Source organism: Gopherus evgoodei, chromosome 6, assembly GCF_007399415.2.
Source record: "Gopherus evgoodei ecotype Sinaloan lineage chromosome 6, rGopEvg1_v1.p, whole genome shotgun sequence".
NCBI lineage: Eukaryota > Metazoa > Chordata > Testudines > Testudinidae > Gopherus > Gopherus evgoodei.
Window position 1 is genome coordinate 15596263 of NC_044327.1, and position 18171 is coordinate 15614433.

The 18171-nt window shown below is 38.7% G+C and overlaps 1 protein-coding gene across 3 annotated transcripts in view; it reads left to right on the top strand.

Annotated features, from left to right (window-relative positions):
- The window catches only part of PTBP3 (polypyrimidine tract binding protein 3), a 111774-nt gene extending 95939 nt beyond the window's left edge, over positions 1 to 15835 (top strand). For all 3 annotated transcript variants that reach the window (XM_030565648.1, XM_030565646.1, XM_030565647.1), the window contains 6 exons: positions 2247 to 2386; positions 5751 to 5784; positions 6541 to 6633; positions 7562 to 7778; positions 9026 to 9103; positions 9938 to 15835. In XM_030565648.1, the coding sequence (XP_030421508.1) occupies positions 2247 to 2386; positions 5751 to 5784; positions 6541 to 6633; positions 7562 to 7778; positions 9026 to 9103; positions 9938 to 10070 (695 nt within the window). In that variant the 3' untranslated portion in view covers positions 10071 to 15835. The remainder of the gene's footprint in view (positions 1 to 2246; positions 2387 to 5750; positions 5785 to 6540; positions 6634 to 7561; positions 7779 to 9025; positions 9104 to 9937) is intronic.
- Positions 15836 to 18171: the final 2336 nt, after the last annotated feature.

An 18171-nucleotide genomic window follows, 5' to 3' on the forward strand; every position in this document is an offset into this window, starting at 1 on the left:
TTCCAGAGCACCCTCTTCAGGCTGGCGTCCCGCTTACTGCTGGGCCTGAGTCTCTCCTGGACCCCGGTGCCCTTTCAGGCTGGGCTGCTGCTCCTTGGCAATACCCCCACAGTCTCAGGGTCTCCCTGCTCTGGTCTCCCTGCTCCCCCCCTGCCCCCAATCCTCTAATACCCACCTTTCCTCAGTCTGGGCTACTGCCAGTCATCACCAAGCTCCTGCTCCCTGGGACAGACTGCAGTGTAAAAGCCACTGCCTTCCTCTGCCACTCAGTACCTCTGTGGACCTAGGACTGGGCTCTGTAACCTGGGGAGTTGCCAGCCTGGAGCTCCCCTGCTCCTCTGGCCTTTCCCCAGCCCTGCTTTGCTCCAGTACCCTTTTGGACTCAGACAGCTAGGTCCATCTCCCTCTTCAGCTAGAGGGAGACTGTTCCAGATGCTGGCTTGCTGGCCCCAGCCCTCTTATAAGGGCCAGCTGGGCCCTCATTAAGCCAGCCTTGGCTGAATGGGGCATGGCCCCAGCTGAGGCTGCTTTCCTCAATCAGCCTAGCTTTTCCTTCCCTGCCACAGCCCTCTCCCTGGGCTGTTTTAAGCCTTTTAAGCAGGAGCGGGTGACCATCCCGCTACAGGCCCCCAGAGCCCCTTCTCCATAAGCCGATCTGCAGCCAGTTCGCTTCCAAACTGCGCCAAGGAAACATCTATACATGCTCGTGCTCCACACCCTTCACTTCCTCACCCTTGTGTCTCGCCCTGACACAAAGTGGCGGGACCTCCTGCCACCTCTGGAGGGTAAGGAGCCCTGTGGGCCAGCCTATACTCTAGTCTGGTCCCAAGGCCCGCCAGGGATATCAGCTGGTGGCTCCTTCATGGGGCCGTGAGCACGGGCATATATTTGGCGCGGTTTACCCCTGTCCCAGATACCTGCCCCTTTTGCGGTGTGAGGGAGACACTAGCACGTTTACTTAATGTGCCAGGTTGCAGCCCTCTACTGGCTCCTCACAAATATACCGTTGCGTTTCTGGCTGGACTTTTCCCCTCACCTTCTTCTCTATGCACTCCCTATCCGTGGCCCCACAAAGTCATGGGACCTCCTGGTCAACCTCCTCCTAACTCTGGCTAAAATGGCCATCTACACAACCAGGGAGAGGAGGTTGGCCAATGGAGACTCCTGTGACTGTGGGGCTTGTTTCCGATCCTCTGTCCGTTCATGTATCTGGGCAGAGTTCCTCTGGATGGCGTCCACTGGCTCCCTTGACGCCTTCGAGGAGCAGTGGGCGCTGTCTGGGGTTCTCTGCTCAGTGTCCCCATCAGGCTCCCTTCTTTTGACCCTCTGACCGCACTCTTGTCCTTGTTCTTTTATTAGTTGTTCCCCGAACTCAGTTGGGTTTTGACGTCCTGTAGATTCTCCCCTTAGGCTGAGGGGGGGAATCTTTTAGCAGGGGGCAGGCTTCCGCCTGCCCACTTCCCGGAACCCAATAGATATAGGCCCCCAGAGGTGGGAGAAGCCCCCACAGCTGCCCAACCTCTACAAGCTGTTTGGGGACACTGCCACTGGGCTCCCCATTTTGTGCAATATTTTTAGTAAAAGTCAGGGACAGGTCACAGGCTTCCGTGAATTTTTCTTTATTGCCGTTAACCTATCCATGACTTTTACTAAAAATGTCCGTGACAAAATCTTAATCTTAGTCATGATCTACACTCCGTCATTTGTGCTCTAGCTTCTAATTCTACTAAGAAATTGCACATAGTAAAAAGGGCTATTTGAAAGTGACAAAACTAGAAATCTAATTGTAAAAATGATAGATTACTATGGCTTTTTTGCTTAACTTTTTGATATACATGCTTACTACTTTATTACTCAACATCTCCTTGCAATGTCACTGTCGCTTTATTTTGAGGTAGTGGGTTTATATTTTGGAGCGACCATCATGAGAAGTGCAACACCCAAAAGCCTACAATTAAAAAGCAAGCTCCAGTAGCACTCGTTCAACTCCCAAAATAGCTTATCTGCCCATGTCCCCATAGCCCCCAACCCAGATGTGTATTTTTTTGGCTAGGTACAATTGTATGACAGAAGGGACTGAGCCAAGAAAATGTGGGTGGATTGAGATATGCCTATGGAGCCTTTTATTATTGGGTGTTGAATTTGATTTTAAATAAATCAATGTTACATAATTCGAGCGTTTTTTTAAATCTTCTGAAGTAGTTTTTCCTCTCCCTTTGGCCCATAAATTGAGTATCGTTTTTCAGGTCTTTCGGTCCCATCTCTTCCTGGAGCACTTGGTCCTCTCGCAATCACCACTTCTGCAGTGACTGGACGGATGGCTATTCCTGGAGTTGCTGGTGTTCCAGGAAATTCTGTTTTGCTTGTCAGCAACCTCAATCCTGATGTAAGTTTGAATGGGTGGAATCAAAAAATGCAAGTGGTTGATAGTTTGATATTGGCATAGAATATATGTTAAAATATTTGTCCTAAAATCTAAATTGGAAATTAGACAAAGGAGGATAACAAATATCTTTTTTACTTTGTTCATGTCAGAAAGGGCACTGCAGCCACATCACTTGCTTTAAGTAATTTGCAGTATTGACAAAGATTAAAACCATATGCTAGCTTCATAGAATCTCAGAAGAATATGGACGGCTTCATTAGAAACATATAACATGAGGGTATAACAATGGACATACTAATTGGAAGAAACATCTATTGAGAGTCTGCAGCTTTCACAGTCAGTAGACCTCTAAAGTGACGAGAATGCACATCTTACATAATCAAATACACTGAAACACAAAGCAAAGACAGGCAACTGTTGAATAATTGTAAAACAGGTGTAGTCTCTTTAGGGAATGAGGATCCTCCTTGTGCCACTCTGACCCTTACAGAGGGTAGAGTATTCTCCACAAAGAAGAGATGAGGGAGAGCAGGTAGTTAAGGGTGAGATAGAAGAGTGACCCTGAGTGCCCGTCTAAACTGTCGTGGGTTCTTTTCAAGTTTTCCCATTTTTTCCTGGGGAAAAAAAAATCACAGGTGGTTTAGAATCCAAAAGCAGCATACAGGCTTGTGAGTGTCCTTTGACATATTGACATTTCCAGAAATCGCTTTTTTGAAACCAATTGATAAATGTGAACATGTAGATTTGTTGTGTATTTTTAAATATACCTACCTTCTGATTGTCTTATAAATTTGCAGTAAAATTATCAGACCAAAATATTATATAGGTATAGGATTTCAGTATTTGTTTTAGCTGATGGTGGCATAGGTAGAGTTTCTCACTAACTTATCCCCATTCTTTGGAAACTTAGCATAAATATAAAAAGTGTAAAATATGTATTAAAAAGATGTCAGCTCTTATTTACAAGTTTCTTCATAGAGTCTGTTTTGATATACTGTACAGTTAGTCTGTGAACAGACAAATGTATCATAGAAATGTAAAATGGCTGCTTGCTATTTCATACAGTTCTTTCAGGTTCACCTTAACTCATCATATCTCCAGAATTCTCTGATGGATGTCACTGAAACAGAAGCGCTCTTCTTCATGTTACCAATATTTAAAAATCTTTATTTGCAAAATTCTGATTGTACACATGCCTTTTAAGTACCTGAAATAACACATGCTGCAAATGTGATAAAGCAAAGAAAAACCAGTACTGTAATATTCTCTTCATAATCTCCAGGTAGTTACTTGGTCTTTGTGCAAAGCATTGGGAAACACAGATTGTGAACAATGTTGCAGTATTTAAAAATTCAAACTGAGACTTTTTATTGTGCTGGAGTGTGTCCAGAACAATTTATACACAAGCCTTATGGGCTGGCCACGGCCTGGCTGGCTACAAATACTGGCTTCAAAGTGGATAATCTTATTCTTGGAAAAAATCAGTCTGTTCAACAAGGCCAAAAAAAATTCCTCCTACCAGGATTTCCACAGAGGAGCTTGCAGAGCTCTTTGAGTAGGGAAGGGGCAAGGTTATGAAAATGAGCTTTTTCTTCTCACACATTTAAACTTTCTGCATGGTTAGTCCTACGCTAATCCTCCTTGCATTGGAAACCACAGAAGTTAGTACATCCATTGTACACAACCCCACTGAGTGGGAAGAGGGAAGAAAGGAGATAGAAAGATAACCTAAGACCTAACTTTTTAAAACAAATGTTGGGTTGTACCCTGATTACTGTAGTAGTAGGCTGGGAGTGCCTCTTGCTGCTGACAACCAAAGATGATGACTTTCTCATTCCTAAGTGAGCATATACTGCTAAACCATATGCACATGCGAAACATAGATCAAAGCTATTTGTAGCACTGCTGTTTTGTTCACCACTCATTGCAATTCTAAAAAGGCAGTACCAAAAACTTTGAATGCATGCTACAGTGTAAGCTAACCAGATAATGCCAACCCTTTTGAAAAGGTCATTTAAAATTCAGAACACTGGACATGTGCTACTTGGAGAGTACCCCTGTTGGTGACTTTGTTATAAGGGTACCATTTGTGCTTCAATAGTTACTATGTTTGGGACAAATTCTTCTCATAGCTGCATGCATACGATTCAACTTCATCCCCTTCCTGCATGTAGCTCCTAGCTATGCTGTTGAGCCTACAGCAGGAGCTCCAGCAACAGAAGCAACTCCTGCATGATGCCTGAATTTAGGATGCTCACCTTACCCTCTCACGCTACATATATATTTATTTTTTACTCACAAATGGCAAGCCAGTGTAGCTGAACTTGGAGCTTGCTTCAAGATATTTTTAAGGAAAAGGGCTTCATTTCCTATGGTGGTCTGTCATTACTGTTCATAGGTTCTTTCGAAGTGGGTTTTTTACCCACGAAAGCTTATGCCCAAATAAATGTTAGTCTTTAAGGTGCCACCGGACTCCTCGTTGTTTTTATGTTCCTCTAGATTCTGATTCAACAAACCACCATGTGTTCATAAAACACTGAAGCATGTGCTTTATATTGAAGCATAAGCTTGAGTGCTTTAGTGAATGAGAACTTGTTTGAAAACAAGAATTGGTTCATGCAGATTATTTTCAGTTAGCAGCTACTTACACTGAGTTTAAAGTAATTGATTACTCTTTAGCAGGGATTCTCAAACTTCACTGCACCTGACCCCCTTCTGACAACAAAAATTACAAGACCACCCCAGGAAGGGGGGACTGAAGCCTGAGCCCTCCCAATGCCCCAAGCCAGGGGGCCAAAGCTGAACCCCAGGGGCTTCCACCTGGGGAGGGGACCTGTAATCTGAAGCCAAAGCCTGAGTCTTGCCACACAGGGCTGAAGGCCTTGGGCTTTGGCCTCAAGCAGTGGGGCTTGGGATTTTGCCCTGGGCTCTAGCAAGTCTGACACCAGCCTTGGCAACCCCATTAAAATGGGGTCGCGACCCACGTTGGGTTCATGACCTACAGTTTGAGACCCGCTGCTCTGTAGTAGGCAAGTTCTTACTATTACAGAAGATGACGAATGGAGCGTATAGGGTTGTGAACTATTGCAAATTTTATAATTACCTATTGAAAACATGTTACATGTTAAAATGCATTATGCTTTATCCATTGGGGTAAGCGGATGAAATTATTGGGGAAAATATGAAAAGAATTAGTCTTAAAAAAAAAAAAAAAAAAAAAAAAAAAACAACCCAAGCATGATGTTTTTACCAGTTTGCAGTAATACTTGGTAAGCAAAATAGTTGGCTATAATTACTTACGGCATGGATTCCTTTTATGTATTCAAATGATGTTAAAATTTGTTTTGTCTTGTCATTTGTACAGGCTATCACACCTCATGGGCTCTTTATCCTATTTGGTAAGGTTTTTATTGCCTCTACTACTGCAGAACATTATTTGAAATGTACTGTGAGAAATCACAGGATCAGCATTGTTGTTCACCTGATGAACTAATATGATGCCTTAGTATATTCTGAGTATGTGCTCCCTTTCATGTTTGCCTCCCCTTCCTTTGTATCACCAGAGTTGGGTGGGGAGACAATGTCAAAGGGAATAAAGCGAGGGCTTCGTACGTACACAGATTGTTCATGTTTTGTTGGTATCTTGAATGATCCTGTCTTTTTTTATTGTTGTCAAATTTACCAGTTTAAAGTAAGTCTTAGATGTTAGTGTAACCCTGGGTATGATGATCTGTCCCCTCTAGTGGCACCGAAACCACTTGGAGATTAATGAGCCTTCTACAGCTTTAGGTATGGGTCATGTATTTTTGTTTTACTCATTCAGTGGAGGATCATGCATTTAATTCTAGAGGTCCTGGGTTCGATCTTGCCCGCAGATGATCCGGGGTCTGTTGGTGTTAAATCAGCACTGAAAGAGATGCCACATTTATTCACAATTCCTCACTTCTTCAGAAAAATGCAGACAGAGACATAACCTTGAAAGCTCTTCATACAAAGATCCTTGCCCAATTGTTTTAAATAGATATATTGATTATTCTCCATTTTTGCTGATGAACTTCAGTGATATAAACTTGACATTTGTGTTTTGCATTGTAGATAATCAGATGTTCCAGACAAGTTAATACATTGAAAGTACCTTTTTTGGATTTCCACAGGTGTCTATGGTGATGTACATCGAGTAAAGATCATGTTTAACAAAAAAGAAAATGCTTTGGTTCAGATGGCAGATGCAACCCAGGCTCAACTAGGTACTAATAACCAGATTTTCATTGGCATGTTTGTTGTACTGATAATTGCTGTAATGGAAACTGCAGATAACAAAATTGACAGCTGATTTGGAGTTCAGAAGAGCTCTAGGTGTCTGCCACTCCACAATTCGCTATTCAGAATTACTGTTCAATTACTGCCTTAAACATACTAAATAGCTACAGATCGTAACTTTTTTTCAATAAAATGTTCCATTACTTCAGGCACTTCTGACATAACTTAAAAAAAAAACCAAACAAACCAAAACAGTAGTAAAACCCACTAGCAAAACCCAGCTTCCCATCAGTGCAAAAATGAGTTTAACTCATTTGTTTGCTCAGGATTTTGCCAAAGCAATAAGAATGCAGAGTTTTCTACAATATAGCTTAATAATGGGATGAATATATTTGAATTTCTGTTGACAATAGTGAGTTGTAGACATTAGTAATTTTAGTGCATGCACTGTCTCAATGACTGGCACAGGAATATCAAAATACCTAAATCAATGTGTTACTAAGCTTTTTGTTCTAAAGTAAGAAGTGAGTCTCTTCTGTAATACTCAGAGGAAAAGTTATTTTGGTGTGATACTAGGAATACTGTGCCAAACTAAGTTAAAGATTTTGAAAATATTTTTTTCTTTATTTTAAATATTCAAATGTTCAATCAAAAGTAAAACTGAAAAATTGGATTAGAAGAATCTTTATATTATCATTAAATTAAGATTTGAGGTTATATTACATCCGTTAGGGTTATCTTCAGAATTTTTTGCTTTATTTAATGTTAGTAGTTGCTGTTATACTTGAGAAGCTGATGTCCAGCTATAAATGGCACCGTTGGATAAGCTTGAAATTTTAGTCATTCAAACGGTGTGGGGATTTTTTCTTAGTCTGTTTTCCTGTTCAGATATTACTGTCAACATTTATGTTCTAGCCATGAGCCACTTAAATGGGCAGAGACTTTATGGAAAGGTGCTCCGTGCAACTCTTTCAAAGCATCAAACTGTTCAGCTTCCTCGTGAGGGACAAGAGGACCAAGGTCTGACTAAGGACTATAGCAATAGCCCTCTACATCGCTTTAAGAAGCCCGGATCTAAAAACTTCCTAAATATCTTCCCTCCATCTGCTACTCTGCATCTTTCCAACATTCCGTAAGTATCCAAACATGCACAACTCAGTTTGAAAAGGAACTTGTCTGTTAAAAAATGAGATTTTTTTTTAAACATCTATAGCTTGACACAGGTCTGAATATTTTCCTTTGCCTTTTTCTATTTGGTAAGATTTAGTGATTCTGTTCTCCATGTTCAGAAACCATAAGAATGGGTTGCAATGTCTGTGTTGCTTTTTAACCAAAGCATTTTCAGTGCATTCATTTCCAAATATAGCTTTAACAGTGACAGTGTCCTGTGACAGTTACTTCTGTTACTCCTGAAAGGGACAAATTCTGTTTTAAGATCGAGTCCTTATAGTGCACTCAGCAATAACTATGTGGATACAACCTGTTTTTCTCTGTTAGTCTGCTGCACAGATATTTTTTGCAGACCATATCCAACATTATAGATCTATGCTGAAGGCAAAGTTCTAGAAAACCTGTTACTAGACTTTGCTAAACAACATACGATGTCATATTATACAATGAACATTATTTCTGTGTAATGAGTGTGCATGTAGGAATGGTGAATACACATATGATTGCTTTAAGCCACTATTTTTTTCTTTTTTCTCTCTACTATTTTAAAGGGAATCTGACAGAATTTAGACGGAACATTAGGAGATGGAATCCAAACTAGCTTATTATCTTTCTGGAGAATTAGTAACCTCTAATATTGCAGTGCTGTGCTAGAACATCAGAACCAGAAAGTGAGCAAGAAAAAGAAAAACTGAGTTAGTTAATACCATCAGTTCTCAGACAAGCTTGCTTAACACTGCAACTGTGGTTGTACGTAACATTACCTTAAAGGAACATTGTTTCAAAAAGGGAGGTGGGTGGAGGGAAGCCTTACCAAAGCTATATTCAAAGGACCACATTTTAAATAAAACTTACTTTGAAAAGTAAAAATGTCCAAATCAGCTTAATTTATAATTCTAAAATAGATTTTTCTCAGATTAGAAATCAGAGTTCTGAATGAATTCCGTGCAGTTGCATTTGTGAACAATGCAGGAGGAAAGCCTGTGTGTTATCTTGGGAATCTGTAGAACACTGAAATGTTAAGTCACAATATAAAAGTCTTGACATATGGAGCTAGACTTCGTACTGACTTAAATTGATCAAAGCAAAATTTGGAGCTTGGACTGTCAAACTTTACATGGGAAGCCTGAAATGGAAGTTCAAAAGAACAGAGAGAGTACAAAATCTGTAACAGGATTATAATTAATTGGACATTTTTTTTTGTTTTAGACCTTCAGTTACTGTTGATGACCTGAAGAACCTTTTTGCAGATACTGGATGTACTGTGAAAGCCTTCAAATTCTTCCAGTAAGTTCTCAGAGCAGATTAGAGCATTTAATAATTTTATTATAGAAACTTTAATCCTGAGGGATAGTGAACTGTTTTTATGTATAGGAACTGTGTATGTGAAGACATTTTATGCAGAAAGATATAACTACCTTTTCAGGGAGTTTTAGCAAACTGTTAAATCATAGAAGATTAGGGTTGGAAGAGACCTCAAGAATGTTCAACCCCCTGCTCAAAGCAGGACCAACCCCAGGTAAACCATCCCAGCCAGGGCTTTGTTAAACCATGGATCCTAACACTGTACAGTACTGACAGAAAATGAAGTATAATATAGTATCCAATTAGTATTACACAGGACTCTTATGACAGGATGTAGGTGCCCAAATTGAAATTTAGGCAGAGCACTAGAAATAACTCCCTTGTTCATTATAAAGAACTATGGGGTCTAAAATCTCATCTGAAAGGTATCAGTTGCAGCAGTTCAGTGTCCTGTAGCACTATTTTGGGGCATCGATTGAATACCGATTCATAGGCAAGAATGACTCCTTTCAAATGGCCAACACTTAAACTCCACTTAGAGGCCTTCCAGCCATATGTATTTATGCTTTTTAGCTTTTGATATGCAACAGGATCCTGGAACGAAGTGGGACCACAGCAGGCCATCTGCTTGAAGATTTATGTAGTTCTGTCTGCTTCTATTTTTGTTTTAGTAGGTACATCTCTTGTCGTGATTCTTTTATTATACAGAAGTCTCAGCGGATAATACAGTGGCTGAAAAACTCTGAGTTTTTTGGGAGGTGTTGGTGTAATCGGGAGTTGGTTAGAATTAATTTTGTTCTTCTGTTTGAACTTCAGGAAAGATCGGAAAATGGCTCTCATCCAGCTGGGCACTGTGGAAGAAGCAATCCAGGCTCTCATTGAGCTTCATAATCATGACCTTGGGGAAAACCATCACCTCAGAGTTTCTTTCTCCAAATCTACAATCTGACTTTTCTCTGAACTTTCCTATTAAGACTGCACCACAGTTTCAGTAAAACCTTCAGACAGAGACTGAAACAGCTAAGACCAACTCTTGCCTCTTAAAAACAAAAAACAAAAACAAAAAAAAGAGAGAAAAGAAAAGAAACTCACGCTAAGTTTGGTGTTCATGTGTATTCGTGTACACAGTAAAGAATCAAGGGATGATCTTTTCATTTGTTTTCTGCCAGTAATGTGGTCATAGGTTTAATATTCCTCCAGAAACAGTTTCTTCTATGGAATTAATCTTTAGCAACAATATTTATAGTCAAATTCCCTCCTTTGAATTATATTTCAGGAACACCCTTTTAGTTTTTGTTCCAAATTAGCCTTACACAACATTTCCAAGCCTCTTTAAAATATACCATTGAAAGAATGCTTCAGATGAAATACTAAATCATCTCCTCTGTACGGACTAAACACTAATTTAAATGTGAAAGAGTGCTTGAGTTTCTCAATGGAAAGCAAGCTTATACAATGAATATCTATTGAACAATATTTATTTTATTGAATGGTATATCCATATTTTGGATGGTCTTTCTGAATAGCTTATGCATTTTTAAAAGATCTGCAATTGTTTGTGGAGGTGAAATTATTGGAGGAAAGGCAGTGCCTTGTCTCTCCCTGGAGTAAAGTAAAATCAAAATAAGTGAGATCTTTTGAATTGTGGTATCATTGACACTTGTAGCTAGGAATAGAATTATGGAATGAGAGTTTCAGATTTTTGAGTTTTTTACCATGAAATGATGTTGTGTAATATAACTTTGGAGCAATTGAAAGGAGAAAATAGTCCTGATTTCACAGTTTTTAACATTTCTTTTCAGAAAAAAAAATGTTTACAGTCTTAAGGAAAATATTCAGGTCTATCATATGGTTTGACAAATTTTTAAAAAGTTATTTTTGGTAAGGTCATCTTTAGAAAAAAAAAATCAACCTCAAGGGGTTTTTGTACCACTATAATCTCTAATACTTAAATCAGAATTACTGTGTATTTACTTAATTTCTTATTACGTGCCTTATTATGTGCTTATGATACAATAGCTTAGAGTTTTATCTAAAGTATCTTGAAAACTGTATTGTGGGCTTGGTGAGAGATTTTTTTCTTGATCCATTAGTTTTTAAGTGTTTTCATTGTGATTTTAAAAATGTTTTTTCAATAAGTAATAGTCTGAATTCAAATTTCTGGTGCTTTGGTGTAGAGAGGGGGAGGTGGGAAGAAGGATAACTCAGTGCACATCCTGTAGGCCTCTTCAAATTTACCTGGTTACAGTTGGCTGACACCAATATTTGGCTGTAAAAAATTAATTCCAGTTTCTGGATCTTATCTAATGTTTCATAATATTTTGTCTCAGGATTCCTTTTTTTTTCCCCTCAGTACTGAGTTTACAGTACTAAAAGGTTGACTTGCTTTCCTTCATAAATATCATAAATTCAATACTGAATGTCCACTTCTGTTTGGAGAGCAAGTTGAGATGCAATTCTTACTATTTTTGTTGAATGTAGGTATAAATTTTAAAGTTATTTCTATGATTGTATTAAACAATGTTAATTTTTTTATAAAAAGAAAATCCTTTTTAGAAGTTATGTCTGCAGAAATTTGATCGCGTTTTTAAAGAACTATTCCTCTCAAACATAAATGGTTGTTTATTTCTGCTTTTGTAACTGCTATGAAAGTAGAAGAGATGTAAAGTTTTTCTGCTGTAACGGTCTGTGGCACTCATTCATCTTGGTTTTTCAGATTTAATGAAAAAAGTTTTCTTTCCCTAATCCCAGTTAAAGATTGTCAGACAGGGACAATTCTGAAAATTTATAGATCCACACTTATAGGTGTATGATGGTCTCTGTAGCAAAAACTGAGTAACCATCCTGACACAGAAGTTAGATACATTGTTTCAAAAATTTTTGTAGAATGGTGGGATTAGGAGCAGGTCACTGACTTGGCTTCCTACGTTATATTGCTTTTTATGTAGTACAGTAGGCTGATCAGAATGATGAAGTTGGCAAAACTCTATACATTTTATTGTAATATAAACATTGTTTGACAGCAGGGATATCTATCTAGATAGATGTGTATATTGCGTAGGAGGGATGCACCCAATGAGTAAGTACCTTCAAATATATTTATTTACTGAAAGATGTAAAGAGACGAGGGAGAAGTCTGAGGGGTAATTTTTGGCATTTATGATCATCCCTCTTGCCACCTTCAAGTAGCTGATCCCATGTGGGAAAACTTCAAGCCGGTTTCTTCATAATTCACAAAAATGTGTGGGATTCCTTGGTTCCACAACATTATCTTAAAATAAAACACTGCGTTAGGTTGATTTTTCTAGTAGAACCTAGCACCCTTCATTTTCAGGTAGGCCCTTCTTCAGCAAGGTATTTAACATATCTTGCATCACAAGTCAGTTTCACTGATGTCAGTGGGACTATTCATAGGGCTTTCAGGCATGTGTATCTTGCTGAATTGGGGCCATACTGAATATGCCTCCTTGCTGCACTTGTTGATGACATCTGCATAATTTATTAAAACATTGCCCATATAACTTGGCCAGCACTGGTGAGGTTTTTTTTGTTTGTTGTTTTTGTTTAAAGAATTGCTGCTACCAGGGAAAGGAATTTTACTGGAGATGAATGTAATTGAAGCCAGGAAAAGCAACCTTTTAAGTTTGAGTACTAGTATTGGCATGTATAATATTGAGTGGCGTGAGTGAATATACTGTGTGTATAATATGCTATGTGTGTATACAAATATGCACATGACATGCGTTTTAATTTATTGACTCTATAACAGAAGGTGGGAATGCTTGAACTAATCTGAAAAGACGAGGGATTTTTGGTGTGGGATTAAAAATGGAAGAACATGTTTAACTTTAAAAATGTAGCTACGCTTATATATGGATAAAGTCAGTTCTGGACTATTTGCAGTTTGAATTGCAGAGGCCTACAGCTTACATGTTGGCACAGATTTCTGATCTTTTTGTTTCTTTAAAAGAAAAAATCTGGGGGGTGGATATTTCTATATTCTGTGTGCGTTTGTTTTGTCATACATTTATCCTGTATTTTCAGTCATTTGTTTTTGCTGTTGATCTGTAGTGTTATCCCTATCAACTTATTTTTAGGTTTGTGTACTTGTTGAGGATTATGTCTCTGTGGGAGGACTCTTTTACATAGGTGCAGACATATCACAAATTTCAAAAATAGCAGTACATTTTAATTTGTTTGCTTTTAAATTGAGAAGTCTGGTTAAAGCTCTATCAAATTTATTTTGTTTCCTTGTATATTTCTAAACAAACAAAAATAGTGTCTGGTTTAGTGAGATATTTCTTTAGGGAGAGATCAGGCCAAAATGGAGAAATTTATCTACACACCTAAGTCCTTAATTTGACAAGGAACAGATGTAGGGTTGCCAGTTTTGGTTGGACATATTCCTGGAGGTTTCATCATATCATATACTTTTTAATTAAAGATTAACCTTGAATTCCTGGAGACTCCAGGACAATCCTGAAAGGTTGGCAACCCTAAGTAGCTCTGTGTAGGCAGACCGCTTGCATAGATGCAGAGTTCCCTGTATGATCAAGGCTTATGAGAGAGTGTGATATTTGAAATATAGACTCTTTTTTAAATCCCAAAGTTCTAATGCAGAATATTCAAAGTTATTGTTATTTGTCAGATCCTGAATACACCTACCAAAAACATTCAGATGCAGAATTTTGTTTTTCCATTTTTGCTTAAACACAAAGAAATTTTAAGAAGTAAAGGCCATACTGCAGGAACTAACCAGAACAAAACCTCTCCACCTATGTTCAGAGTGCATAGAGTGTGTTTTCTGCCAGTCCAAATATTTTGTAAATTAGCTGAACCTCACAGAAACTTCTGAAATGATTAACGTTTTAAAATTTTTATGCTTTTTCTTAATTTGACTTTATCTAATACATTTGCCCCCTTGGTAGCACTATTCCTTGTGTATTGATACACTGAGATCCATTCTTTGCCTGTGTGTTGAAAAGGTCACCTTCTAAGGAGAGTTGCCTACCTGGCATTTCCTATTCTTCAGATTGAAAACTTCTGTTTGTGTGCAAAAGTAAATACTTGTTGCATCTGGAAAAAATATACCAGTCTGGAGTTTGTATGATCAATAAGTCCATTCCCTCTGCTACACATTTAATTAGACGGAAGGAAGTGTGGAGCTTTCTTCTAAGAGTCTCTGAGACTTGCTGTTTTATCTCCTGGTATTCCTATTAACATGTACTGCTATTTTTTAAACTAGAAAGAAAGAGAGTGCAACTGCATTTAAAGCCATTTTTGTTTGCCTTTACCTTTTGTCTTGGTCTGTTATTAACGAGAGCAAAACTGTCAGACTTAAAATATTTTACTGTTGTGCTGGAACAAAGCATTTGAGATTACACAGGGCTTTTTCTTTAAATGAACTTTAACTCCTATTATAGTCTAAAGATCTGTGTGTTATATACAAGACTGTTCTCAATCTTTTTTCAGAGCAAATTGTAACTATTAGGAATTGTGAATTATTTCAGAATAATTGAAAATTTCTAAAATACTTAATTTCAGGGTTTTACGGAGGAAAAAACCAAAATGGGACCAAAGTTTATGTGCCTTCGATAGTCTTAATTGAAGTTTTTTTTCTTATCTATTTCAGTCTTAAGTGGAATCAATATTCTTGTTTTCAGGAAAATGTATATTTATATAGTTAAAAATGAATGTTGTCCCACTGATTGCATGTATGGACAATTAATTGCAACTGTTTCAATAAGGTTTCAGTTATCCCTCTGCCTTTACCATTGCAATATTCATTGTATGCAGGAATCCAAAAATAATCTGCTTGTGGTGGTGATGACAGCTTGTACCTAGGGAAGCCCCTGAGAAATGGGAATGCTTGTGTAGCTGAAAGCCCTTGATAATATCATAGGTAAAGGAAAGCTTGTACCTTAGCAAGCTAATATCAGCACTGTAAGCAGTTTTTGGATCTCTGCACGGTATGTGTGGTATTAGTGGAAGTCTAATCACCTACATATTAATGATTAGTCTTTTCAACCACATTCAAATTCTTTTTGGTATGTTACTCAGTTTCTAAAGAAGTTCATCCCAGACCCACAACAGCACAAGTCATAAAAGTTGCTGACCAAGCAAATTTTTGCATCAGAATGTCACCTCATTGCTCTGACCAAAGACTGTCTGTTCTGGTTTTACTGAGACATTTTGTGAAAACTTGTCTTTTCTTTCAAGCTCCTCTCTGAAACAAGACCCAGTGCAAAGTGACCTTTTATTTGAATCTACTATTGGTGAATGGACCACTTAGTGGAAAATGGGATTTTAATGTGAACCAAATGGTGTGGGATAAGGCAAGGGGTTAATGGACTATTTTTAGTACTGTATTCAAGAAAAAATAGCTCGGAGTCACACTCATTCGCTCATTTTCCATGATCTGTTCAAAAAGGTCCCTTTTTCAGCTTGTAAGAATGTTCATCTAACACAAGAAAATGCTGTAAATATTTGTAACAACTTTTTTTACCTGGCAAAAAAGGTTTTTGGGAACAAGTTAAAGTATAAAAATGGTTTTTATATAAACATCAATTGTCTTGTATATTTTGATATGCAACAGTACCAGCTTTCATTTGTAAAGCAGCTTGTGGCATTGGAGGAAAAGGATTCCATGTCTGTTGAGATGACTTATGTTATAAATGCAAAGATGAAGAAATATTAAAAAAACCTATTTTCTAACTGCGTAGTGCATGATTAATTTGAACTTGTGTACATACAATATATTCCATTTCTTTTAAGTTTGTGTATTTGCTGATTATTACTTGAGTATCTATACTTAACTCTTTTCCTAACAACTCTAGTTGTTGTAGCATGCCTTTTAATAAATGTCATTACATCTGTGCTCTCTTAAATTTTTCTGCGTTCTTGTCTATTGCTTTGGGTTTCCCCTTGTCTTTTAATTGTAAAGCTAATGATGTCTTACTTTCATTTTTTCTTTTTTCCATAGCCTATTTTGGCCATCTAAACTTAACCTCTTTGTTTTAAAAGTATTTAATGGGATCAGTGCACATTTTCAAAGAGCATACTTATCCTACAGGAACATCATGAAATTTACACTGAAGAGGGGAGAAGCACCTTGTTTCCAATAGGCTGGAAAAGCATGCTGTAACTCAGAATGGGTACAGTATTTGGGGACTGCTTCATTATACGAGAGGGATAAAATCAACCATAAGGGCACCTTGAGGGGAAATACTTGGTGGTGTCTTGGGCCATGTCTAAGCTGTAGGCGCTAAGTGGCACAGGTACAGTTCTATAGCTATGCTGCTGTAACACCATAGTGTAGATGTTTCATACACCAACAGAAAGGGTTTTTCCGTTGTTGGTAATCCATATCTGCCGGCGGTGGTAGCCACATCAGTGGAAGCGTTCTTCCATTGACCTAGCCATATCTTCACTTGGGGTAGGTCCGCAGAGCAACAGCTCTCGGGGTGTGAATTTTTCCTACTCTTAAGGGTGTAGCTATGCCGACGTAACTGTTTCACCCACTTAGTGATCAGAGTGACCAAGTTGGTGTAACGTACATGGCCAGGTTCCAAACTGTGTAACTTTAGATACTGTATTGGGTGGCCTACTTAACTTATACCTTTCTAAATCTTCCTGCTAGTTCCTTTTCTCGCTGTGCTTCTCCCTGCAAGCCTCTCAGTGTGTGTTGCACTTGTATTAGACTCATTCTGACTCGTGAGGCTGAATTCAGCCTCATGTGTAAGGGTTTGTCTGCACAGAGAAGTTAGTGTCAAATAGCTAGGGTGTGAACTTAAAGCTATTGTGAAATAACATCCCACATGGACACTCTTATTCCACACTAAAAGGGGCTTTGTGCAGTTTGTTAATCCTTAACCATAAGAAGAAAACACACTCTTAGTGCAGAATAAGTGTCTAGACAGAGTATTAGTGCAAAATAGCTATTCATCAATTGCTATTCCGAGTTAGCTATTCTGGACTTTTTCCCTCTGTGGACAAGCCCTAAATTACACGATGGTAATTGGGCATGAATTTAAGTAGACACCAAAGTAGGGGGAAGTTGAGGGGAATGCATTTCCCTTTTCTGTGCTGAAAGCAACACTGGTCTAGTGTGGTGAGTCAGCCGGTTTGTCTATTTTAACTACTGCGTCTAAACAAGCGTTGTAGTCTAATTTTAAATAAATTATAAAGTGTCACTAAAAAACACTACAAATATCAGACATCTAGTGCTAAGAGAACGTACAGCAGTAGTAGTGAGGGCTAATGTAAGTAATGCAGACAGAGATGCCTGATACATTGTATGCTGTCCCCCAGGGTCGTCACAATCTAACTAATTCAGATTGAGGTGTATTGCACTTCCCTGAGTAAAATGCTTCTTGACCAGTGGGTAGACTTAACTAATCTCATGTAACTCTTAATTTTGTACAGAGCCCTTAGATGCTACAGTCATCTGGAAAAAGTACTGATTCTGGAAGACCAGCAGCCAGTCTTCACATTTTTTGCTAGGGCTGCAAGACATTCTGCTACCATTCCTACTCCCTTCAGAAAAACCTTGATCACCAAGATAGCACTCCCATCGTGATTGCACTCCCCACGATATAGTCGTGGGAAGGAATAATACACTTTCTTTTCTTACGTTATAGAGTAGCCATATGTTCCTGAAAATCAGGAATATCTGTTCTGATTAACACGAAAGCTTGTCCTTGGTATCACTGTGATTTTTTCAGTGGGTTTTCTAAACAGCAAACTAGACAATCACTGCTTGTGCACTTACCAGCCGGTGTGTAAACGTGTGCCTCAAGGACCACCCCAAGGATTGTCATAATGCAATGTTACTGCACCACTCTCCACGAAATGCCCCAGTGAGCACCACTCCTTAGTCACCCCTCTCCAGCACAGATCTATAGGAGTTGGAGACTGAACTGTGCTGCATGTGGTAAGCCTACCAGTAGCTTGATTGCACCACCATCTACAGGCAGCTACTGACCCAGGCTGAGGACCAGAAGTGTGGGTACAAGCCACTTCCTACACACCACAGGTGAGCAGTGGGACAG